This window comes from Eucyclogobius newberryi, unplaced genomic scaffold (genome assembly GCF_026437365.1).
Source record: "Eucyclogobius newberryi isolate DKJ021-1_F unplaced genomic scaffold, fEucNew1.0.hap1 SCAF_7, whole genome shotgun sequence".
Lineage (NCBI taxonomy): Eukaryota > Metazoa > Chordata > Actinopteri > Gobiiformes > Gobiidae > Eucyclogobius > Eucyclogobius newberryi.
The window spans coordinates 5,635,027-5,661,591 of record NW_027316389.1 but is presented as its reverse complement, the minus strand read 5'-3'; the positions used below and the strand labels follow the sequence as shown (position 1 = coordinate 5,661,591).

At 45.7% G+C, this 26,565-nt stretch overlaps 1 protein-coding gene across 1 annotated transcript; it reads right to left on the bottom strand.

Annotated features, from left to right (window-relative positions):
* Positions 1–1,754: 1,754 nt before the first annotated feature.
* Positions 1,755–24,295, bottom strand: ambra1b (autophagy/beclin-1 regulator 1b). Its single transcript, XM_072435044.1, has 19 exons — positions 24,080–24,295; positions 19,915–20,091; positions 19,032–19,090; positions 18,778–18,961; positions 18,522–18,694; positions 18,036–18,102; positions 16,742–17,964; positions 16,582–16,668; positions 16,332–16,517; positions 16,105–16,185; positions 14,638–14,738; positions 13,740–13,850; positions 12,930–13,118; positions 11,398–11,552; positions 10,926–11,065; positions 5,718–5,822; positions 5,380–5,564; positions 5,179–5,286; positions 1,755–4,707 (listed from the first exon to the last, which is right to left on the bottom strand). Exons 2-19 carry the CDS (start codon positions 20,044–20,046, stop codon positions 3,992–3,994), a joined length of 4,002 nt encoding a protein of 1,333 aa, XP_072291145.1. The 5' UTR covers positions 20,047–20,091; positions 24,080–24,295; the 3' UTR covers positions 1,755–3,991.
* Between the last annotated feature and the right edge of the window lie 2,270 nt (positions 24,296–26,565).

Sequence of the window (26,565 nt, the reverse complement as noted above, 5' to 3'; positions counted from 1 at the left end):
GTTTGTCGAGAACAGATTCAAGAGCTACCGGCGCCGCCCGGCGGGACACTACCGAGGGACGCCCCGGGTTACGAACGGGTTACAAACACTCCACGTCCAAGTAAACCAAGCGCGATTGTAGGATTTTACGGCGCTTTAGTCCAGGGTCGCTCGAAGCGGCGGCGGAAATGGTTTGTAGAGCGATGGTAGCGGCGGAGACGGCGCGAGTGCTAAAATGAGCAGAATGAGTCCAGCGAAATGCACATAAATGATCCGTAAAACTTCAAAATGGTTTACGAGCTTTGACGTTTAAGTTTGTGCCATAAACGCGGAGTGAATGTAAAGAAATGCAAGTTTAAGTGTTCAAATTAGCAAATAACTGACAGATTAACTGTTTTTTTTTGCCGGTAACGTCCAACACAGGAGTTTAAGCGCCGCACAGTGTTGAACAAACTATTTTATTTCTGTACTTTCAATTCTCTGTCATTTGGGCTCTAATATTTGGTAAATTCAGCTGTAGTTTTTATCTTAACACGAGCATTCAAACTGTAAACTACACGTTATTTAGTTAATTTGTTATCGTTGAATGTTTTTGCTCAGACGTCATTGATAAAGACAAAACAGATTTTGGACGGAAGTTAGTTTTTTGTAATATACAGTCATATTTGCGCTATAGATGTAGCAACAATTAGCAACGTCCAGAGCATGACAGTGTGTGTGATATTTGTTTATTTACTCTATTTAACGATATATTGTACTTTCAGATATGGGGGAATTATCCTGCTCGAAGGAGATAAATTATCATTTAAAAGAGTGTATTTCACAGTTTGTTTTTGTAACAGGCTTAATTTTTACGAATAAATAATTTACTTAAACTGTTTCTTTTATATTGTTTGTTTTTAAGTCCAATTCCGATTTATCTGAAAAAGCTTCAAAACTGCTGCTCGGGACTCTTTTTTTTTGCTTTTCATCGGTCCGAGTGACAAAGCCGTGGGCTGTCCTCATTTTTTATTGAATTTGTCTAATTTATTTGCTTATAATCAAAGAGTGCAGCGGGAAACGAGCCATTTAGCCATAATCCGGGGCGGAAAATCAGCCTTTATCAGTGAAATGTCTCTGAACATTGTCACTTAAAGCTAATTAAAACTAAACTCTCAAATCTAACAAACCAGCTCAAGCAGGAGAAACATCTATATGATTTTTTATTTTTTACATTTTAGCATTTAACTGTCCATTTTCACATGTATTTTGAACTTGTATCATGTTCTATCCGGAGTTATTGAACATGTGCAGCGCTTTGGGGCATCGTATGTTTATAAATGTCCTGTAATATGAAATTAATGAGCAAAAAAAAAAAAAACACAAAACGCTGGCTTCAAATACCAAAGACGTCGCATTTTTAAACAATTTTTTTGCCCGGCGCGTCCCTCAATTTGACCGAACCCGCACCGACCACCGTAACTTTACTAATGTCCCGCCTCGGTTTTTTGATTTTACAACAATGTAGAAAAAAAAAAAAAAATCCAGGTTTCCGAAAATGTCGGCCAATTTTTCACAATTTCAACACTTCAATCACACTCACGCACACAAATCACATGGCACCAATGCAGCACGTTTTTTTGGAGTAAAAAGTTTCTTCTTCCATCCGTAACATCCCCCGGTTTTTAAACATTTTTTGTCTGAGTTTTTTTGTTTTGCTTTTTGTACATGTCCCGCCGTTTTAACAATGGCACTTTTTGAGTTCGTTGTTTGTTTTTGTTGTTTTTTTTCCTCCCCTCTAGTTTTTAGCAAAAATCCTCCAGGTTTTTTGTTAAACTTTTCAAGTACGAGCCCTTTCTTCCATTTCCTCGACTGTGGAATGATCAAGCAGAAGTTTTTTTGTTGCTTTAAGTGCACAAAAATGCCACGTAAGGAGCACAAGGGCAAAAGTGTTGACGTTTTTTCAGGTTTTTTCAATAGTAAAATCTCTTAAAATGCAACAAAGGATCCGGGGGATACTCGTAGAAGTAGTAGTAGTAATAGTAGTAGTAGTAGTAGTAGTAGTATTCTTGGTGTATCATGTCCCTTCCAAGCAGCACCGTTTCAATGGGACACAGGGTTCCTACACGAGCCGCTCGTTACATTTTTCACAATTTTTACACAAATTTCCAGGTTTTTTGTCGAGGTTTATCCAAGACGATGAAAGTTTGAGCCAGTGAAATTCGTGTGACGTAAAACCGGGGCCACTGAGAGGTGAAAATGTCAGCAGAAAATTGTATTTTTAACCCAAATCTGTCACGTTAAAACATTAAGTTCCATTTAATTCTTAGTATTCGTTCACACCTGGTTAATTCCCACTTAAATGACGATTCATTCTCAAATTCTAATCCAAATTAGATCACAATTTTTAAATCATCTGTTTGTTTTATAACCCTTTAGTTAATTTGTTGTTAAAGCTTCTTCAGACACAGCCGTTTTGCCAGATTGATATTTAGCGTTTTTTTTATTTATTTTTTTATGTAACAAACGCATCAGACGTTTCAGAACCACTGCTCCAAAGAAAATCAAAATACCACAAAAGCAGGAAGTAAAGCGACCAGGACAAAGATTGTGAAAAATAATTACTTTACTTTACTTTATAGTAAGTAATTACTATATACATAGTTTTTTTTACAACTAAACTATGCAGCAAATTTGCAACTTTTTTTCTTTTTTTTCAAATTTGTGAATTCTTCGTTTGTTCTGGCGTTTAATAAAATGTTCACAGATGATGTAATGCTTTATTTTGACCGCACATCCGCTTATTTTACAGACAGTAAAAGAAAAGTTAAATAAAAAAATATGACAAACATGATTTTTTTCAGCCGGCCTTCACCAAAAACATGTTTTTTTTAAAGTTTCTTATTTTTGCCAGAGCGACAGGTTTCGATGGGCAGTGGTTCTCAAACTGGGTATTTTCTGACATGATTCGAATCACATGATACAACGACACGATCACGACAAAGTGATTTAAAGGTGCACTGCGCAACTTTTCTGCTGGAGAACACGGCGCCGGCTCATTTCCATGGAGATGTCGTTCAGTCGTGATTCATGTTGAATTATTCACCAACGTTAAGAGTTAATGTCTTTTTTTTTTTTTTTTTACTCTTTTGGGCTCGTCTCTATTTTTGACCTGGTTTAGCCCCAATTTAGACCTAGAATAGTCCAGTTTTCTCACTAACTGGGGCCGGTTCAGACCAGGTTTAGACCCGGCCGGTTCCTTGGTTATGCTCGCTGTGACGAGCTGGATAAACTTTGGCCTAGACGTTTTCCACATATTGATTTTCACCACCAGTTGGCGCCTCCGGGCAGTTACAGGTCTGATCTGTGGAGAGGTGCCAGCGCTCTCAGTAATACTACACGTTTAAATAATTGTTAAACGACTAATTTAATGCCATATCGTGGGAATTCCAGACGGAGCAACGACATGTTCATGGAGACAAGCAAGTACGGATGTGAAAAGTATTGAAAACAGATACGGACAATCGGAAAATCACATAAAAGGACCGTTCTGGAACAGTTCTAGAGCTTTCATCAGAAGTCAACATGGAAACATAACGAAAGTGCTACTATTTTGTGTTGAAAATGACAAAATAATGATCTATTAAAAAATCTACTAAAACAAAAAGAGCATTTTAAATTATTATTATTGTTCGCAAGTATCAAGCCTTTTCCCTGATATTCAAATAGAGATCGCTGTGACACGACGAGCAAAAAAGTTACGCAGTTCTGCACCTTTGTTACCTTGAAAAGCAGAAGTCTAAATTTGCCCCCCAAAATATTGACCTTGAAAGTGGGAATAGGTAGTAACCAAATAGCAAAAGTACTCGTTGACCGGTTTGATTTTCACTAACTATAAATACGACGGCGCCGAACGGTTGGAAGCTCCGCCCTGTTTCTGTGTAGGAACCCTGGACAATAAGGCGTTTTCTTTGTTTCGCTTTGTAACTTTACCGCCATTTCCAGCGTCTCTTTCTCGCCTTTGCCTCGTCGTCTACCTACTGTACGGGTCGCCGTGGTGATGGTACGAGTTCGGGCCGGGCGCGGGGCTCTGGGCGGGGCTTTGGGAGGAAGGGGAGGAGTTTGACGGGGAGGAGGCGGGTCCTTCGAACACGTCCTCCAGCGAGAGCAAGGCCTGGTGCCCCCACGCCTGCTGCTGCTGTGATTGGGCGGATTGGGAAAAGGGGCGGGGCAAAGACGACGAGGACGACGACGTGGAGGAAGTGTAAACGGTGGAAATTGCCATTGAGGAGGAGGGGGCGGAGTTTGAGCAGGACGGGGTGGGGCTGGCCGACGTCGAAGGGGTGTGGCATGTGTTTAAATGTGCCGGCGCGGAGGGGGCGTGGCCAGTGCGGCAGGGCGTGTGGCTAGAAGTGGAAGGGGCATGGTCCGGCGCCGAGACGACGTGACAGGAAGCGGAGGAAGCGCGACTCGACGAGGAAGGGGCGTGGCTGGAGGCAGACGGGGCGTGGCCAGAAGTAGAAGGGTTGTGGGCCGCCGAGGGGGCGTGGCCCGCCGGGGCGTTGCCGGTGGCGGTCTGCGAGCCGCGGTGGATGCGGTGGCTCACGATGATGTTGTTGCCGAAGCCGCCCATCGAGGCCATGGTGGTGCTCTGCTCGCGCTGCACCACCGCCGTCATCCCGCCCTCGGCGATCAGGCGCCGGATACGGGCCAGAGCGTCCTCGCCCGAGACCAGCTCCGACGACTCGCCTGGAAGACACACACGCGTATGAGATGGTTTTGATTGGCAAGAAGTTAGTCGCACTAGACGTCTGTTTCGATACAGTTTTATACTTTGATACCGCAAGATGTTTTGTTATTCACACTTTTTTTTAAATCCATGGCATTAAAGTCCCTCTGAAGGTTCTCCTGTTTTTTAATTCTGACTTAGTTTGATGGTGTAGAACCTGTGGTGAATATCATAGTTTTACTTCTGTTAAGTTGCAGTTTGTGAAGAAATTTAGAAAAATAAAGAGGTTAAAGTGACAGGAAGTCGAGCTGAATCCCTCTGTGATGTCATCAGCGTGCGACACAGAGAGAGTTTACACATTGACACACTTTTCTGACAGTTTAAACCATGGTTGGACTAAATAAAAAGATGTTTTATGGTGTTATTGTGTGTCAGATCAGAACTGTTGTGTCATTTATGTGGATGTTGGCGTGTGGTGTTGCTCGAGTTACCGGACGCGGCGGAGGCGTTGTTTCCCTCCGCAGACGCCTCCGAGCCCGACTCCAGTGACGACGACTGAGCGGCGGCGGCGCTGGTCGAGGGGGGATCTGTGGACACATCTGACAGAGAGAGACGGGGTTTGTTGGCGTTCGACGTCACGGTTACGGTCAGACGTTTGCCGAGGCCTGTTCTGTTCTGTTTTTTCCGCTTACTGAGCGCGGCGCGCGAGGTGCTGGGCTCCGCCTCCCGCTCCGTCTGCGTCTCGGCGTTCTGGAGCTGCACGATCGGCGTCTGCGTGCCCTGCGACGTCACGGAGGGGGCGGGGTTTCGGGGCTGCAGGCCGATGGCGTTCATCAGGCCCATGTCCCGGTCCAGCCTCCAGCCAGAGCGCGTCGGACTGAAAGAACGAGACATTTTTAACAAGCAATGTCATTATAAAAAGGTCATTTCATATGTGTTTTAGAGTCCGTTTAGTCCAGATTGTGATCAAAATATGTCCAGGATTATTTTCAATGGTCCAGAAAGAATGAGCGATGTGGGCCGCACTCACCCGGGCCGGTCTGTGCCTCTGGTCCGACTTGTCCCACTGTTGTTGACACTGAACAGCGGCTCAGAGCTGGACTCGGCCGGACTCTCTCCATCACTGCGATAAAACCTGCACAAGCAAGAGGAAAGCAGCCATATTATACTCAACCCGAGCACACAACGGGAGAGCGACGGGGGAGGGACCGACAGGGGAGAGCGGCAGATGGGGGAGCGACCGACAGGGCGGCGGCAGACGGATTCAGTTTTTTTTTATGCCTTTCAGCCATTTTTATGTAATACTGCTGCCGTCTGTGAGACACGTCCAGAAAGATCATTTTATAACAGTCTGTTTGGTCCAGATAAATATGTTTTGCGGTCGTAGTAGTCGGCCGATTCATCGCTGCAGCTCTTGTGAACTGACAGTGCGCTCTGAATCTTTCCACGCCGTCAGATAGTTCTTTAAGTTCTGGGCCCGGGAGTTCCCCGCGTGGCCACAGAACTTCTCCACAAATACATCCATAAAAACAGTGTAAAGAGGTAATCGAGTTGGACACAGGAAGACTCGAAAGCAGAGGAGGGACGATCTGGTTAACCACACAAACGACCTGCCGCTATTAAGGCTCTTCCTGTTGTCGTGGACATTAGAGTAATCTCATCACCGTGGAGACGCTCCAACACGAGGAACCGAAATAAAACACGGGCCGAGGAAGAGGAGGAGGAGAGCGAGAAGAAGGAGGAGGAGGAGGAGGAGGAGGAGGAGAAGAGCGAGGAGGAGAAAGAGCGAGAAGGAGGAGGAGAAGCGCGAGAAGGAGGAGAAGAGCGAGAAGGAGAAAGAGCGAGAAGGAGGAGGAGAAGCGCGAGAAGGAGGAGGAGAAGCGCGAGAAGTCGTGTTAAGTGACCATCTAGGGATGAGCCCCAGGTGCAGAGCAGCAGTTCAAGACGCTCCTCTGTCGCCGAACTCTCGCCCGTTCTGTCACATGTGAAGTGTTCAGATTCAAGACAGATAGAGACTGTGTGTGTCCCTCGTGTCCCTCGTGTCCCTCGTGTCCCTCGTACAAATAATGCCAAAAAGTCACATCTCAGAAAAAATATTTCAGGCGTCAGACCAAATAACTTAAGGAAAATAACAATCACAAATACACAAATGAATAAACACGTAAAATGTGGACTGCTAAACATTAGAGCAATTTCCTCCAAATCGCTCTTAGTTAATGAATTAATTAGTGACTATAACATAGATCTTCTAGCTCTAACTGAAACGTGGCTTCAACAAGACGACTACGTCAGACTAAATGAGTCCACCCCACCCACCCATGTTAACTTTCAGACTGCCAGGAGCACAGGCCGAGGTGGTGGTGTGGCAGTGATCTCACACTCAAGCGACTCATGAGCCCTAAAACTAACAATGCATTTCACTCATTTGAAAGCCTTATGCTGTCAATCACATGTCCAAATATGAAAAACCAAAAAGGAGTTTTGTTCATAGTTATCTACCGACCTCCTGGTCCCTACTCAGAGTTTTTAACAGAGTTTTCTGACTTTATATCAAACTTAGTGTTAGCCTGGGATAAAATAGTTATAGTTGGAGACTTTAATATCCACGTGAACATGAGTGATGACGCTCTCAGTAATGCCTTCAGCGCCTTGTTAGACAGCATTGGTTTCACTCAGAATGTAAATAAACCGACTCACACTCACAAGAACACTCTGGATCTTGTCCTAACGTATGGAACAGAGATTAGTGACCTCAGTGTCCTCCCTCAAAACCCTATATTGTCAGATCATTTCCTAATTACCTTTCAGTTTATTCTTAAAGATCACCCAGTCCCACAAAATAAAGTTATAATGAAAAGGACAATATCTGAAAAATCTATCTCAAAATTCAAAGAAATAATAGAGCCAATATTCAGTGACATGTCATGTGATCCTGCTGAGAACAGTTTTAGTCCCAGTTTAAGTGATCAATGTGTCGACTTGACCATGAATTCTCTGAAGTCTGCTCTTGACGTTGTCGCGCCGTTAAAACAGAAGGTCATTAGGCCAAAGCGCGCCTCCCCATGGTACAACCAAGAACTGCGTTCACATAAACAAAGAGTTAGAAAGTTAGAGGGATTATTTCGTCGCTCTCACACAGAAGAATCCCTAAAAGCATGGAAAAGTTGCCTGCTGTCCTATAAGCAGGCTCTGCGTAAGGCCCAAACCAGATATTATTCAAATCTAATAGAAGTCAACAAAAGTAACACTAAATTCCTTTTCAGCACTGTAGCTAGGCTAACAAACTGTCACAGTGCAGTAGTGCTTGGTCCTAAGCATCTACGAGACGCTCTATCTGAGCAGATAGTCACACTGGACAATGTCAGTGTAGCCTCCAGTTCTACTGTAAGAAACCTTGGAGTCTTATTTGACCAGGAGCTCTCATTTAAAGCTTATATAAATCAAGCTTGTAAAACAGCCTATTTCCATTTGCGCAACATCGCCAAAATCAGAAGAATCCTGCCTAAAAGTGATGCCGAAAAACTTATCCATGCATTTGTAACGACTAGATTAGACTACTGTAACTCCCTGCTTGCAGCGTGTCCTAAAAGCTCCATAAAAAGCTTTCAACTGGTTCAAAATGCAGCAGCAAGATTACTAACAGGAACAAAAAGAAGAGAGCACATTACGCCAGTGCTGAAGTCTCTTCACTGGCTCCCCGTCGAGTCCAGAATCAAATTCAAAATTCTACTCTTGACCTACAAAGCCATAAATGACATGGCCCCCATCCCATCAAAGATGCTATAGAACCATATCATCCAAACAGAGCTCTTCGCTCTCAGAATGCTGGCCTTCTGGTGGTGCCAAGAGTCTCTAAAAGTACAGTAGGAGGTAGAGCGTTTAGCTCCCAAGCTCCTGTGTTATGGAATCAGCTCCCGACCCATGTTAAATATGCTGACACAGTCTCTTCATTTAAGTCTAGGCTTAAAACGTTCCTCTTCGAAATCGCTTATGGTCAGAGTAGTTAGGAACAGAAAGATAAACCCACAGCTTCAGCTACGCTGCCCTAGGAGTAACTGTGCTGGGGGAAGTATGACAGCTTGAGCACTATCCTCTTCTTCTTCTGACTACTTATGCTATCAAACAATATTTATTTTTTGATTCCACTTGCAAACTGTTCACCGCCTTCTTTTCTTTCTCTCACTCCTGAGGACCTGTGGACCCAGATGCCCCTCCCCTGGTGAAGTGGTCCCTGCCCTGTGTGGACGGTCCCTCATCTGCCTGAAGAGTGGCTCCAGTTCGCCTCAGTCGGTCCCTCTTCTGCCTGAAGAGTGGGTCCAGCTCGCCTCCGACGGTCCCTCATCTGCCTGAAGAGTGGGTCCAGCTCGACTCAGACGGTCCCTCTTCTGCCTGAAGAGTGGGTCCAGCTCGACTCAGACGGTCCCTCATCTGCCTGAAGAGTGGGTCCAGCTCGACTCAGACGGTCCCTCTTCTGCCTGAAGAGTGGGTCCAGCTCCAGTCTCCTCGTGTCCGTCTGTCCGTCTGTGAGAGTCGGATCTCTCCTTCACTGGAACTCCTCCAGGTTTCTACGCTTTTTTCCCAAAGAGGTTTTTTTTGTAGTTTTTCCTGGCCGAGAAGGAGAGTCTAAGGACAGAGGACCCTGGGGCATCGTCCCTCGCCACCACAGACATTGTCTGACTTCATCGCCACCACAGACATTGTCTGACTCCATCGCCACCACAGACATTGTTGATTCATTTCTCCCTGTGGCCCTCAGAGGCAACTGTTGTTGTGATTTTGGGCCTTACAAAAATAAATTGATTTGATTTGATTTGATTTGAGAAGGAGGAGGAGAAGAGCGAGAAGGAGGAGGAGAAGAGCGAGAAGGAGGAGGAGAAGAGCAAGGAGGAGAAAGAGCGAGAAGGAGGAGGAGAAGAGCGAGAAGGAGGAGAAAGAGCGAGAAGGAGGAGAAAGAGCGAGAAGGAGGAGGAGAAGAGCGAGAAGGAGGAGAAAGAGCGAGAAGGAGGAGAAAGAGCGAGAAGGAGGAGGAAGAGCGAGAAGGAGGAGGAAGAGCGAGAAGGAGGAGGAAGAGCGAGAAGGAGGAGGAGAAGAGCGAGAAGGAGGAGGAGAAGAGCGAGAAGGAGGAGAAAGAGTGAGAAGGAGGAGGAAGAGCGAGAAGGAGGAGGAAGAGCGAGAAGGTGGAGAAAGAGCGAGAAGGAGGAGGAAGAGCGAGAAGGAGGAGGAAGAGCGAGAAGGTGGAGAAAGAGTGAGAAGGAGGAGGAAGAGCGAGAAGGAGGAGGAAGAGCGAGAAGGTGGAGAAAGAGCGAGAAGGAGGAGGAGAAGAGCGAGAAGGTGGAGAAAGAGCGAGAAGGAGGAGGAGAAGAGCGAGAAGGAGGAGGAGAAGAGCGAGAAGGAGGAGAAAGAGCGAGAAGGAGGAGGAAGAGCGAGAAGGAGGAGGAAGAGCGAGAAGGTGGAGAAAGAGCGAGAAGGAGGAGGAAGAGCGAGAAGGAGGAGGAAGAGCGAGAAGGTGGAGAAAGAGCGACAAGGAGGAGGAAGAGGAAGAAGAAGCAGCGCGAGGTTTGATCCAAGACAGCAAACTTGACAAGGAGGTAGGGTTTAATTACAGTGAGAGACGATGATTCGGTCATTCAGTTTCTACCGCTCGCTCAGGTCAGGGGACAAGGGGGTCAGGGGCCGTAGGTTCACCCTGGACATGGGCCGGCTCGTTACAGGGTTATTAACACAGAGAGACAATCAGAAATGGGATAATTATTGTATCGTACCGCGGTTTTGTTGTGAAAAGCAGTACCGTATTTTCCGGAGTATAAGTCGCACCAGCCAAAAAATGCAAACATGAGCCACATCCAAGTCAGCTTTACAGTTCGTCATGTCTCTAAGAGTCAGAGCACATTTACCGTATTTTCCGGACTAAAAGTCGCACCTTTTTTCATAGTTTTGGCCGGGGTGCGACTTATACTTATATTTATACGGAGCAACTTATAGTTGATATTATTTGTTATTTTCACTCTTGCAACTGCATTTCATACTCCAGTGCGACTTATATATGTCGTTTTCTTCTCTATTATGCATTTTTTGGCTGGTGCGACTTATAGTCCAGAAAATACAGTATGTATGTATGTCAGATGTCTGTACATTTCATTCATCTGTTCCATGTGAGCCAGGTTTGTTTGGCTCTGCACAGTCTGACCTCTGAACCCTGGTTGAGCCCGTTCTGTCTGCTGGGCGTGTCTTTACTCACACGGGGCGGCAGATGACCAGGTCCCCTTTGTTGGTCCCATAGGCCAGGCCCATCCCGGGGTCCGGCAGCCATCGGGCCGAGTTTATACTGACGTGACGCCTCTGGTCCGGAGCCATGGGGTAGACCACGTTAAACACCATCTGAAGACAAAGACAAAACAAAGACATTTGAAACGGAGTATTTTCTGAGGCTCGGAGCAAGAAAGCTGAATGAACAAGTGTGAATGAAGGTAAAGGTCCAGGTTTGTCCTGTCCTCTCTGTCCCGTCTGTCCCGTTTGTCCCGTTTGTCCCCGTCTGTCCCGTTTGTTCCCGTCTGTTCCCGTCTGTCCCGTTTGTTCCCGTCTGTCCCGTTTGTTCCCGTCTGTCCCGTTTGTTCCCGTCTGTCCCGTTTGTTCCCGTCTGTCCCGACGAGGGAACGATCTCATCACAGACGTGTCTTTAGACTCGGCGCGGTGGTCCCCCTGTGACTGACCCTGATGGACGTCTCTCCTCCGTGCGGCTGCTGCAGGCGGAACACTTGCGCCACCATGTGGTCGGTGGTGGGAGGCAGCAGGATCCTGCGCGAGGCCAAACCCACCATCACGTAACAGCCCATGGGAGACAGGCTGACGGAGATGGCATTGGGCCCTGGGGACGGGACGAGACATGAGACAGAGACAACATCTGGCTCCACAAAACTCACAAAACATATTCATTATCGCAATAACAGCAATATCCATCATTAGACTTACACGAATACGTTTGAGTATATCTGGATACTTGATAAACTAATACCACGGTTCTTTCCTTAAAACTATGTCAACATGTTATTAAAACGTCCTGAAAGATTAAGAGTTGTTAATATGCTAATAATATTATTTATACACATATTACAGAAAAATAAACTAATACTAAAGTGAGTTTCACATGTGTTACTATTATCAACAGGGTTGAAATGAGTTTCCTCCAGTATCGGCATTAAAGGTGGTATGGACGTTTTTTTTCAGCAATCTTTTTTATCATATTTCCTCGTGGCGTGGATAAATCATTTGTCCTGCCACGTATCAATCATAAAACGCACCTATCGCTCACCTGCAGCCGCGTCAGGCTCGTCCTCACGTTTCCGCGTGCCTAAGCGCATGGATCTATCATAATATAGTTCCCTCAGTGTACGGGGCAAAATGAAGACGGAGAAAGACAGTTGGAGCTGACGCAGAAGTGGACAGAAATCTACGGGAGACGAGCGATGCGATGCGATGCGCTCTGTTGCGCTAATAAACAAACGCACATGTGTGTTGTATCAGTCCACACGGGGGAGTGGCATGCGCACTTCCACCTGCGCTCTCAAATCGCCGAAAAATCGTCCATACCGCCTTTAATGTAAACAATTATAAAAAAGTATTAATTGATACAAATGCATTTAAAAAAGGAGCTGAACCTGATTTTGCAGCCTTAAAACATGACAAACAGAAGTAGTTCATGTAAAACTGCATTCTGAACATCCTAAATATTCACCGTGAGGACTTTATACAAGCACTTTTCACCCACCTGAGCTAACAAACATTAGCATGCTAACGCCACACTTCCTGCTTCACTGAGAATAAAATGCCACTGAGAGTCAGAATCTCTTCTTCATATATTTATAATATTTAGAGCTGTGATCCTAGATATTTTAACACTATATTTGTGCTGAAGGAAAATTATTAAATTCTCTCGATGATAATAATAACCATAGATTTAGTCATAAACGTGTCTAATACTGAGCAACTTAGGCTTTGCTAAACAAAACAAATACATTTAAAACATCCCAGTGAACATTTTAATTTAGAAAGTAAGATTTAAAAAGGCTGTTACTGTTATTCATAAGTTTAAATCTATTATAAAAGCTGAAGTTTAGATAGTTTAAGATATTCTTGTACTCGTTTAGCAGTTCAGATTCCAGTGTTTCTGCTTTCAACACGACCCGTCTTTATTTCAAAAGCATAAATGGCCCTCGGGGGGCTCGGGACGGGGCTTCGGACATACCGAATCTCTTGGTGTAGAGCATCTCTCCGAGGTTGTGCGGGGCCAGTGAGTAAATGGCCAGGATCCCCTCGTCGGGGAAACCGCGCTGACTGCTCGGGATGAAGACGGCCAGAAGCTGACCGTCCGCCGAGATGTCGCAGCTCGCGTCGTTGTAGATCTTACAGTTTGGCACCAGGACGTTCACCGAGGCTGGAGGGGGACACGGTGAGGAGACGTTAACGAGAACAGGGGAAGAGGAAGAACAAGAAGAAAAACAAGAAGAACAACAAGAACAAGAAAATCAAGAACAAGAAGGAAAAAGAAGAGGAAGAAGATGAAGATGAAAAACAAGACGAAGAAGTTTGTTTCCCGCTCGTTTTTTCAGCACGTTTCCCTCCTGTTTCCTGCTCGTTTCCGGCTCATTTCCCACTCGTTTGCCGCTTGTTTACTGCTTGTTTTTCAGCATGTTTCCCTCGTGTTTCCCACTCGTTTCCCGCCTGTTTCCCGCTTATTTCCTGCCCGCTTCACACTTGTTTCCTGCTAATTTTTCAGCAAGTTTCCCTCCTGTTTCCTGCCCGTTTCCCACTCGTTTTCTGCCAGTTTCCCGCTTTTTTTCCTGCTCATATTTCAGCACCTTTCCCTCCCGTTTCCCGCTCATTTCCTGCCTGTTTAGCACATTTTCCTCCTGTATCCCGCTGGTTTTTCAGCACGTTTCCCTCCCGTTTCCCGCTCATTTCCTGCCCGTTTCCTGCTCGTTTTTCAGGACGTTTCCCTCTTGTTTCCTGCTCATTTCCTGCCCGTTTCCCTCACGTTTCCCTGCCCGTTTCTCACCGTTGCTGATTTCCGGGAGGTCAAACTTGGTGAAGTCCCACCACTGCAGCCGGTACGTGGTGTTGGCGATGTTGCTGGCCACCGCCGACTGACCGTCTCCGATAGAGGCTCCTGCAGGAAACAAACTCAACGTCAGGGGTGAATCTGAGGCACAAAGTCTGGGACGGTCCAATCACAGCTGCTTCCCTCTTTAAGCCAACGACACCGCGTACAGAAACTTTAATAGATCTATGATGTAAACTCTGCTGCATAGCCACGCGGATAACCTCCCGCAGCTACAAATATTTGCGGTTATTGACCAAACGGTTAATCTCGACATCCTTAGCTGCAATGAACGATTATTTTAGTGGTCAAACTATTATTACTATTGTACATTAAGACTTTAGATAATCTAGCAAATAAAAGGCTGACATACGGTTGTACATTTGAGTTCTTCGTACTTTTTTGTCATTTTGATTTGATAATGTTTTTCAGTTGTATTTCCAGATCACATTTATGATACTGTATTTTCTGGACTATAAGTCGCACCTTTTTTCATAGTTTTGGCCGGGGTGCGACTTATACTTATATCTATACTTACACTTATACTCCAGAGCGACTTATGTGATATTATTTGTTATTTTCACACTTGCAACTGCATTTCATACTCCAGTGCAACTAATATATCTTTTTTTTCTTCTCTATTATGCATTTTTTGGCCGGTGCGACTCCGGAAAATACGGCAGTCGACAAATCGATGCAGCTCTTTAAATGTGGAAGACATTTTAACCTCGTGCTTCGCTCCTTGATTCGTTGCCGTTTCGCTTTTATCCATTTCATTACTAGCCGTCGTGTTCTTTTTGACTTCTGACTCGAGACTACACAACGCTGTAAAGTAAAAGTCTAGAGCGCTCCTCACCGGCCAGGACCCTGTTGACGGAGGAGTGCGTGGCCAGACCGGGCTGCCCTCGCTCATGGAAGATCCCGGCGTACGGCAGGTACTCGGGGAGGAGGAAACGCCTGGAGGAAACACACCGGGAACAGTTCAAACAACACTGTCTTTATTACATGATTATAGTTTATTACATAACACAAATATTCTGCTTTATTTGTATTGTTCTCGGCCTTTAAACTTGCTCTTGAACCTTTACTTTGGCATCTCATGTTAGAACTTAATGTATGTATTGGTTCCCTCGTCGCTATATTTGTGTTTGCGCACCATCTACTGGCAGCAGAGGGGATTACCAAGGGGAAATAAACAAAAGTTAGCTCGTATTTGATTGATTTGGACGTGGAAATGCTCTGGATTGATGGACTTAAAGACAGCACAGGAGACTTCTGGATCTCTACATTTGACGTCACACGTTTCCCCCTCGTTTGCCGCTTGTTTCCTACTTGTTTTTCAGCACGTTTCCCCTTCTTGTTTCTCGCCCCTTTCCCACTCGTTTCTTGCCTCTTTTCCACTCGTTTCCTGCCTCTTTCCCACTCGTTTCCTGCCTCTTTCCCACTCGTTTCCTGCCTCTTTCCCACTCGTTTCCACTCGTTTCCTGCCTCTTTCCCACTCGTTTCCTGCCTCTTTCCCACTCGTTTCCTGCCTCTTTCCCACTCGTTTCCTGCCTCTTTCCCACTCGTTTCCTGCCTCTTTCCCACTCGTTTCCTGCCTCTTTACCGCCTGTTTCCCACTCGTTTCCTGCCTGTTTCTCGCTCGTTTCCCAGCACGTTTCCCGCTCGTTTCCCCGCTCGTTTCCCCGCTCGTTTCTCGCACATTTCTCGCTCGTTTCCCAGCACGTTTCCTGCCTCTTTCCTGCTCGTTTCCAGCCTCTTTCCTGCTCGTTTCATGCCTCTTTCCTGCTCGTTTCCTGCCTCTTTCCTGCTCGTTTCCTGCCTCTTTCCTGCTCGTTTCCTGCCTCTTTCCTGCTCGTTTCCTGCCTCTTTCCTGCTCGTTTCCTGCCTCTTTCCTGCTCGTTTCCTGCCTCTTTCCTGCTCGTTTCCTGCCTCTTTCCCGCTCGTTTCCTGCCTCTTTCCCGCACATTTCCCGCTCGTTTCCCAGCACGTTTCCCGCTCGTTTCCTGCTCTTTTCCTGCCTCTTTCCCGCTCGTTTTTCAGCACGTTTCCCACTCGTTTCCTGCCCGTTTTCTGCCTATTTCCCGCTTGTTTTTTTCAGCACTGTGTAGATGGTTTGCACAGGAGACTTCTGGATCTCTACATTTGACGACACAAACTGGGGGAGTGTTTGAGACTCAGAAGGAGCAGAGGATGAATAAATGAAGTCAAATACAACTCCAGGTCCGTTTTTTATGGTTTAAAGCTCAAAAAAGGTTGATTTAGCATAATATGTGTCCTTTAAAGAGGACAAAAATATTGGGATGCAGAATGGGAATCTCACCGTGGAACAAACCGCCCGAGTGAAGGCGCAGACATCCGGGCGTTTCGAGGCGTCCTGTGTCTCGCTCGGTCTCCAGTGTCACTGAGGGAAAAGGAGAAATAGTAAAACATCTTCTCTTTCCTGGTTTGTCATCTCAAGCTTTTAAATTCTTAGAGAGTTAAAGACACTAAATTTATTTTCTAAAACGGTGTGGATAATCTAGGTTCCAAAGCGCCTGCAGGACTCACTCCAGCTCTTCGAAGTCCACGTCGCTGTTGTCCATGGAGCCGGTGGAGTTGTTCTGGGGGCCGTCGGTGGAGGAGGACATGGCCCGGAGCCGGTTCTGCTGGTACCGGAGCGAGCGCTGCCTGATGCTGTCGCGCCGGGACAGATACTGGATCATCCTCTGGGCGTAGTAGGCAGCTGGGGACAGTCTGAGGAGCAGAGGAAGTTAGGATCAGACTCTGAAGATGGTTTGTTACTCTGAGGTTCTTGTACCTGGCGGGGTCGGGGTAGATGGGGTGGTCCCTGGAGCCTGTCATGTCGTACCGGGACAGAGATAAGAGCGAAGACTCGAGCAGACGCCTGAGGAGACACAGAGCAGGGTTAGACTGAGTTTAAGACCTGATCTAAAGCGGCCCTGAGGTCCCGAGCATACCGTCGGAGCGAGTCCTCGTCGGGCGGGTCCACAGGCACCTCTTGGCTTAAGGCCTCTTGCTCTCGGGAGGTTTGGCGATAAACGCGCTCCCACTGCGCCGTGTCCTGGTTGTAGACCAGGCCCACAGTCTGCTCCTGTGGAGGGGGGGCCGGGGGCTGCTCGGGCTCCGGCCGCCGCTCTGGCCCCTCCTCCGGTCGCCATGACGGCGAGGGAGCGTCGAGGGGCGTAGCAGAGGTGGATGCGGTGGGCGCAGTCCTTTCCCAACGCTGCGAGTCGTGGTTGAAGGTGAGCAGGTTGTGGCAGGCTCTGCAGCGGTTCAGGTGTCCTCGGGCCCCGGCGGCTGAGGGGCCCTCAGAGGTAGGGGCAGGGTGGGGCACTGGGGGCGCTGGCGGCTGGTAGTGGATTATGGTGGGCGCCGAGGGCCCCGGACGCTCCGGCTCCAGGTTATTGTTCAGCAGCTCCTGGTTTGGAGGGTCCAGCTCCGACATGCGGTCGAACTCCATGAAGTAGCGGCTGAGGTTGCACTGCAGCACGTTTCTGAAGGAGGCGGAGCTTCGGGCGCCTTCCCAAAACGGGTGATGCCCGGAGCTCGTGCCCGTGTCCCGCTCCCGGCCCTCGTTGGCTGAAGTGTAGTAGGAGCGGCCGTCCTGCCGCAGCGCGGACAGCAGGCTGACGGAGGTTGGGGTGGAGCTGCGGGGGTGCAGCAGGGGTCCACGGGGCCACTCTGGGGGGGCTCTGATAGGCTCCAGGCTTGGGGTGGGGGGCAGCGTGGGGGGCAGCGTGGGGGGCAGGTTCGACAGGCCTGCGCCGCTGTAGTAAACACTGGTGAAGGCGGACGGCCGCTCAGGCAGAGGACGCGGCTCGGTCCGAGCGGAAGAGAAGGTCGAGGGGGCCTCAGGGGGGGCTCCCGACGGCTCTGGGGCCAAAGTAGGAGGGCGTGCCGCGGAGCAGCGACTGCACAGACACACCAGGCCCAGGTGCTGCGTGCAGCCGGGGTACGGGCTACGCTCTGAGGGGAACTGAGGCAGAGGAGTGTCTGCGGGGGGCCCCTCCCCCAGGGGGCGCTGCTGCTCCGAGCTTTGAGCCGGAGAGCGAGACGACAGGATGTGCAGGAAGTTATGGAGGATCGGCGTGCGCCGCCCGGGCTGCGAGGGCAGAAAAGAGCGCTGCCTGAAGTGAGGCATCTCCACACTGTCCATGGGCACCTCGGAGTCATCCTCGCTCTGCTCAGACAGAGTTATTCACAGGTTATTCACCTCATTTAAGCTGCAATGAATCAAAACAGAACACTTACCGGCTGATTGGACGGATTCACGATGGCTGTGAGCAGGTTGTGTCCCAGAGGATCGAACCGCACCAAACTGAAAAGCACAGTGTTAAATAAAGCCACTGTGATGCCGCTCTCTTAAAGCAGAACTAAGTCACATTTTGACCTCAGTGAACGTCTTAGTAAGTCACTGTGAGGGCTAAATATGTATTTTCAGTGCGTTTGAACTGTTCATCGTCGCCCCCTGCTGTCTCTGAGCGGAAAACCAGCCTTATAATATCAGACATCAACCCAAAGAAGACTCTCCTGAAAGAGCCTAACTCTTTTTTTCTTCTGTTTGGCAAAGAGAAATGTTCTGTAAGTGATTCTACAGTCTTAGTACGACCAAGTAAAACATGTGAAAAGAAAAAAAAAGCTTTTGTCTATTTTCAGACCATGTATTTTCACGACGGTGCAGCAGGGGGAGCTCTATCATTGCAGTTACTGCGTTAACACTGTGCATTCGACTCGTACCGCACGCGCTCCGTCTCGCTGCCCGTCTTCACCGCGGCGAAGGGCTCAGGCCGGCTCCAGTCCCAGAAGTGCAGCTCGTTGTTGGTGGCGATGAGCAGCAGCTGCGCCGTCGGGTGAAAGGCCAGCGACGCGATGGCGATGTTACTCTCCGTGAACCAGCTCTCACTGCCGCCCTGAGGACAACGGAGGACAACGGGGGTCAAACGGGGGTCAAACAGGCGCATCGCGAAGTATAAAGCGTTACGAGAGGACGTACGTGCAGGTCCCAGATGCGGACTTCCCCGTCGAGGCAGCCGGAGGCCACCAGCCCCGGGATGGTGGGGTGAAAGGTCACACACCAGGGCGTCCTGCGGTGTCCCACCAAAGAGTGCAGACACTTCCCCGTCTTCACCTCCGTGATGTAGATGTTGTGGTTCACGTGCGTGGAGGCCATAAGCGTCCTGCAGGCGTGAAAACACACAGATTAGGACTGGACGGGACACGTGGGAGTCTCAAGTGTGGGGTGGTCACCTGTCGGGGCTGAAGGCCAGCAGGAAGGTGGAGCGAGGGCTGTCCGGCAGCTCCACTTTCTGTCAAAAGAACACCACAATCAGTCATGTCTCTAACAACAAGCTTTATTGTGTAAAAAAAGCAAAGATTTCAGTCGCATTTCGGGGCTTCAGGGACATTTATGCACGAGTACAATTTTAGATAGATTTAATGTCAGGAGTTACTGCTGGTCTTTCATCAGAGCAAGCTCACGACACTTTCATTGTAAACTGCCTTTAATTACATGCGTCTAGACAGGTTTAGTCTAAATTACCGTATTTTCAGCATTATTAAAAGCCTTTACCGTATTTTTCTGGACCATAAGACACATATATAAGTCGCACTGGAGTATGAAATGCGGTTGCAAGTGTGAAAATAACAAATAATATCACATTTAAGTCGCTCTGGAGTATAAGTATGTAAGTATTATTATAATATAAGTATAAGTCGCACCCCGGCCAAAACTATGAAAAAAGGTGCAATTTATAATCCGGAAAATACGGTAATTTTCTCAAAAAACGACAGTGCGCCTTGTAAATGGATTAATTCTGGTTGTGCTTACTGACCTCGAAGAGACAAATTTAGTATTAACGTATTTTCCGCACTATAAGGCAGGTCTGTCAATGAATGGTCTATTTTTGTTCATTTGTCATATAAAACTGACTATAAGGCACATTAAGCAAAACAAAACGTGTACCACAACAACAACAAAATCTCTTCGAGGTCAGTGAGCATAACCAGAATTAATCCATATATAAGGTGCACCGGCGCGGCGCTCACGATGGAGTCACACAGCATCGTACAGTAGTGACGTAACGGAGGCTGAACGCCGTCCGAAGACAGCGGGCGGGTCGTCGCGTCGCACCTGACTCTGCCATTTCATCCAGCGCACTTTCTCCTCCACGAGCAGCTGCAGGAGCCTCTGGGAGCCGCGAGTCTGGGAGCCGCGCTCTCGGTTCGACAGGATCCGCACCGAGTTCCTCTGACGGGACGCCATGGCGAGGGGGTCAGTCCTGCTCCGGGCCCGGGCTCCGCCTCTAGGCTGCGGCAGAGGGGGGGGGGGGGGGGGGGAGACAAGGGTCAAACGGAGAAACCAAAAAGCTTCATTTGTGTTCATCTTCTTCACCTGATGGACAAAATGGGACAATTATTCAGATTAATATGCACCAAGTCCTCCTTTATTTTTCCGGATGCCACGCCCTTATTTTACCGTCACTCCTCTACCGTCACTCCTCCACTTTCCTCATGTTCTACCTGCTCCGGCTCGCGCTTTGTGGGGTTTTTGTGTGTGATTTCTGCGTTTTTTTGTGCGTTCTTTGGGAGTTTTTTTTCTGTTTTGTTGATTTATATTCTCATAAAAACAAAATAGCAACAAAAAAGAAGAAGATATAATCGCTTCATCTCTGAATAATCATCATTATGAGTTTGTTATGGCTGTAGTTGACTAAAAAGAACAGTTTCTCTGCGATCTAAACCTGTATCTGACCCAAACTGCACCATTTATACAGATAAAAGTAACAATTCTCCCCTGAATATTCACCCAACTCACTCGGCCTTTTCCCTTCTGCCGTTGTCCCATAAAACTCCTCATTATCTACATAAAGTACACACATTTTTGGTCGTTAGTCATTAATTCACGGCACAATTTCGACACCTGCAGCTTCACCAGGCACAGTACGACCATCTACGAGATAAGTCTACTTTTTACTACAAATATCTGAGCACTTCTCGTATTCACCGGCCTTTAACCATCCAAACAAATCGATCGATCAAAGTATCACTAGTTTAATTCGTAAAAACTAGAGATACAACTGACGATTATCCTTTCGATCGTTGATTTAATATTTAACCGTTTGGAGATTTTTTTCATAATTACGGACAAAGACGACACTAAACGTTCATGTTTACTCGTGGTTATGCAATTCCCGAGTCGTGAGTCGTCTCCTCTCACAATAACCACGAGTCAGTCCCTCGATAAGTCGCCGTAGTAACCGATTAACTTGGAAGAGAACGAGTTATTAAAGTGATGTGCAGAGTTGTTCGGCCGCGTTGTAAACCGGAGCGTAACGGTGGTAAAAACGGTGCATCGACCGTCGCCGCCTCGTTCCCTCGTTCCTCAGAATCCCCGTGGTGTCCCTGAAGTTTCGCTCTCACGAAAGATTCTAAAACGGGCGCCGGCTCCGTGTCAGCGCGACCTCGGACGCCAGATTAGAATAAAACCAGGGCTTAAAGGAGGCCTTTCAAACACTAGAGGCACAAACCGTTTCCATCTGAATAATATCATCACTAAACTGTCTATATTTCATCTTTAAGCAGTCGTTTTTTTAAAGTATAGATACTTTTAATCGTTTGAGATGATACAGCATCAAAATTTCCCACGCTATTCATTCAGATTATTGTGGCGTTAATACTTTTAGATCAATCATTTTCCCCTGAAACGCTGTGTGCAGTGTAATTGTATGTAAAACGAGTGTAATTGTATGCAAAACGTGTGTAATTGTATGTCACGTGAATAATCGTGACAAATCATGTTTTTCCTCACAATAAATCGGGACAAATTGAGATGTTTTTCCTCACAATAACCGTAACATTCAGCTGTGATTTCCTTCACAAACGACAATCGATCCGGTTTTATTAATATGACTGAACAAAAATAACTGCTGACACTTCAGTTTCGACCTCATGTGACGGATCAGTTTAAACGCAGATGAACTTTGAACCAAATCCTGCGACCGAAGCAAAAACCGCGACTCGAAATCGTAACGCGTCAGAGGAATCGCAATTAGAATTTTTTTCTGATCGCTGTGGTCCGCCAAGATTCTTATCATCCCAATAAAATAATCATTAGACGACCAATTTATTGTGTTAACAAATCAATTCTGACAGTTTCGTGCTCCAACTAATGATCATTTCAGCGGTCGACAAGTCAAACCAATATTTCTGCCGCACATCGAGACTTTAAACTCGCATTTTAACCAGATTACGGTAGAAATACGTTGAGCGAAGACTTCTGAATCGAGAATATTTACAAAACAATGTGTTTTACTGTCGTTTTGATGGAATAAAGTCGCCGTCTTTGCTATAAAACATCTTCCAGCATCTGTTTTTGAGTCCGTACGCGACGATTGATAAAAAGACAATGATATTTGTTCGGTCGATCAGTCGCGATTGATCCGTAAAGTCGTTGCAGCCCTCGTTTGTTTGTTTGTTTGTTTGTCTTGTGGGCTCCGACGCTTCCTGCGTGAACTGAACGTGACTCTAGCGAAGCAGATCGTAATCGCCGCCCTCAGACGACTTCGGGGAGAGATAAGCCGAGTCTGATGAAGATCACGCCCCCAAAAGGAAGAGCGAACTCAAAGAGCGTCAACACCAGAAACCACCGCTCTTCACGCAAACCGAGAGAATCACAGAAAGAAAAAGCCACAACGGAAAGCGGACGTTACAATTGTGTTGTGTTTATTCCGTGTTTTTGTAAGTGTCTCGTGGAGTCTTGATTATGTTGTGTTTAACTCACAAACTCGTACACGATTCTTGTATTAGTGTAACGCTTCCACCTTCTCTTGGACGTGGTTAAAAAAGAAAATAACTAAACTTCTCTTTGCGCCAAATTCATGCCATCGTAACAGGATTTCAAACTGCAAAGACCACCTCCAACTTAAATACATAAATACACGATCGAATAAAGGTTGAAATGTGATCGTGGCAGAGAATATTTACGAATAAACAGTAATATTCATGAGAAAATCCGAAAGTTTTGTGACATTCTGATTTAATGCCGTTGTTTTTGCTACTACAAGTCTTTTCGTTGCGTTTTAGAGTCTGTAAAGTCCAGATGACTCTAACAACGATAAAAATGTGAGTATATTCTTATCTACTAAAGTATGTTTAAATCACAGATGACGGAGGCAACAAACAAAACAGACAAACGACTTTAGTGTCGTCACGATATTAACGCTTCAAACTCAATTTCAAAACCACGGAAAATATTTGATTCTCGATTTCAATGCCACAATAAAAATGACAAAATCCTCTAATTTAGGTCAAGCTTTTTAAAACAACCAATAGCCTGACATTTTCAACACAAAGTAATAGTATTTTGAGTACTCGAGCTGTCATTCTGTAGAGGCCAAACTTTGTCATGTTTACGATTTATTTACCGTCGATACTTGTTCAAACCAGTATCTTGCTTCGATACCGGTTTTAGCATCCGATTTTTGATACTTTTGACACGAATCGAGGCCTGTAACGATCATAATAATCGACAATTCCATAAACGATCGATGTGACTATTCAGGGCTGAACATTTGTTGTTTTAAACTTCTATTTTTATTTCCGTTTCGTGCTGGAATTTGATCAGATTTGAGCAGCAGAAGGTCGAACAAATCCATCATCGACTCATCACAGCCACAAACAACCAAATATGTCATTCTAACATGTGTTTATAGCATATTTTTATGTCATTGTGCCTGTTTTACACAGGGTTATATCCGGGATTATCCTACGTTTGTTTGGCGGTCGTTTCGGCGACACAAAGCACCTTAAAGTATGAATATTGTTGCACATTTTTCTGCACAAACACGTCACGTTTTACAATCGACACGAAGTATTCAAATTAAAAGCTAGAATATACATAAAAATGAGACACTGGGCATTATTTCTTTCGTCCCTTGACAATTTGCCACTGGTAGCTACGGGTTTAGACGTGTTCGTGTCGTCGATTTTAACGGTTTAGACAAGAAAGTAAACAGCAAAACGAAACAGATCGTGTTAAAAGCTGCTTAAAACACCATTAACGCGTTAGATTTGGCATGAGCAGCTTCAATTTCCAACCCGACGAAGCTAACGCCAAAGCTAATTTAGCCCAGTCCGGATACAGCTCGCTGCCCAGTCAAACCGTGCCACAACGAAACGTGATATTTGCACTTATTTTACCACCACACGAGCCGAAAATCGCACCAAACGTGAAGGCGACGTTTGTGTGCGGGGAAATACTGCCAAACGTAAGATATGCACCGACTTAAAAGGCCTACCTTGTTTTTTCGCGTCGCTCCCCCACTGAGCCATCGTCGGCTAACTATGCGAACAGGCTAACTAGCACGGCCGAACACGGGAAATGTGGCCACCGCGGGGGTAAAATCGCTCCGTCGCACGCGAACATCGGCGTTTATCGGTGACCGTGGCAGAGCGGCGTCGACGCGGGTGAACGGGACACCATCCGTACGGTCCGAGCGCGGGTGATATTGAGTCTTTTCTACGGCATTATACGTCCAGGGGGAGCTCGGATGCTGCGTAACTAGCCGCTAACGCCATCGCTAGCTAGCATGGGCTCAGGCGCGCGAGCGGAGCGCCGATTGGGCAAAAGTCGAACCCTCGCAACGGCACGTATTCATTCAGGAAAAGACAAAAACGCGCGTGTCTGACAAATTAATCGAATCCGGGCGCGTTTGAATACTTTGAGTGAACGTTCGAGCGGGTTTGATGTGCCGGAAATGGAGGGGAAACGATTTATGACGGCTGGGAACGAACCGATCGCGCCTCTGGGATCGACTCGTAAGTCTGACAGCGGCGTTAATAGTGCAGTTTTTTGGATGAGCACAAAGGCCAGATTCACCACGATAAACTTCTGTTACTTCAATATTTATTACATCTGCATCAAAAATGTACAAAACAAAACAAGCCAGATCAACGATTAATTCAATATTTATTACATCAGCGTCAAACATGTCCAAACAAAACAAGCCAACAGTTGATTCAATGTTTATTATAGGGTTATTGGGGGTTGAAATGAATGACACAAAATATTATAATTTAATCTCTTGCATGTTTTTCTCCGGCATAATTGCTCATGTATAAATGTAGACTGTATTTTCTGTTTCTTATTTATTAGGAATCACCCACAATTCGATCACGTCATGGTTTTGCAATAAGTGTGATAATCGATATGAATTCTGCAACATGTTCCTGTTCTTAAAATACATAAATAAACAGATTTACAACTGTATTAATTTGTGAAACCACTACATGCACATTCCAATTATGAAATACACTTAATTTAAAAATCAAACGGTGATTATTCTGACTGTATATCACAAATTACATTACATTTTAGCACATTCCTGGTTTCCATATGCATTATGCGGGACAGCGGTTTTATTATTATTATATCTTTATATCATGTTATTATATCTGTAATTCCTAAATTCAATATTCTTGGAAGTAATTATGACCACGTATATTTTCCCCAGGTAGAGATCAAAAGTCATAAAGCTCAAATGATTCAACACCAGCTTTTAAAATATAAGACAAAACTCAAAAAAACAACACTGAAATATATACAGAAGCAAGTACACTGTAGTTACATATATATTGTACAGTAAAGGAACTTATTATGATGTCAGAAGAGTATGGCCTTTTAAAGAAAACGCATGACTGATCCATATAGAACACTTACATAGAACAATATTATTTACATATTCACAGTGTTTCTGCTTTCACGGGCGATCACAAAGACGACAAGAACGACATCCTGACGCACAAACTGTCAAACGTCTAACACAGCGGTAAAAAAGCAGGTAAAAGTGCTGTCGAAATCCATCTTTTCAAAATGACTTGTTTATTGTCCTTGTTTATTAAAGGGCACGTATCAGACTTATGATAAAATATTAGTATTTTTAGAAATTTAATTAGATTTTTAGAAATTTTTGCATTGCTATTTAATCTTTTATTTTATGCCTTATTATTTATTATTTGTGGCATTTTCTCCTTCACTTTTCAGAGGGTTGTGTTGGGCGCTCCCTGCTGGTTAACTTCATCAACAAGACGGTAACGAAAGAGATGCAAGAAGTACTCCGTTTTGATACTCAAGTAAAAGTACATATACAGGAGCGGAAAAAGGACAAAAGTAAAATTATTGCTTATCAAACTCTACTTGTGTGTGTGTTTAAAAGTATTTCAAGCTGACTTTTGATCAATATTAAAGACTGAAATGTCCTGATCTTAATAAAGAATTTTCCTTTTTTTATGTATATTTTTCTTCTAAATTTACTCTCATAAACGTGCAAACAAAAAATAACCCCTAAAACTACACAGAAAGTACTTTTCAGTCCTTCAAAAAAATATTGCGTAGTAGAAAGTACAGATATCAGCTCTCAAATGTACTGAAGTATAAGTAAATATCCACTCAAATGTACTTAAGTAAAGAACAGAGTCTAAAATGTGTACTTGGAACAGTACTTTTACTTTTGTACTTTGTTATTTTCCACCACTGAAAGAGTAACTAATATGTGAAGGGGAAAAATACACTCAAAGGACTTTTTTCAAGAAACGAGCCACTATATTGTAGTATTTTTAAAGTAACAGTATGTAACCTTCTGGATGAGGCGTGATTGAAAAACAGAAAGTTAAAACCACACTCCGGAACATTCTCCATGCAGATAGATACGTTTAATGCCATACTGTGGACTATTACACTTAAGCAAACGTCCCGTGTCGTTAGCCGCCGCGTTCGGTTTGCGCT

Bases quoted from the DNA above. Each gene is read 5' to 3' on its own strand.
- ambra1b (XM_072435044.1), bottom strand. From the start codon at position 20,046: ATGGCGTCCCGTCAGAGGAACTCGGTGCGGATCCTGTCGAACCGAGAG. The intron at 18,695-18,777 runs GTACGTCCTCTC...CGTTGTCCTCAG, and splicing joins TCCGCATCTGGGACCTGCAC to GGCGGCAGTGAGAGCTGGTT. The intron at 5,287-5,379 runs GTAAGCGGAAAA...TCTCTCTGTCAG, and splicing joins CACCTCGCGCGCCGCGCTCA to ATGTGTCCACAGATCCCCCC.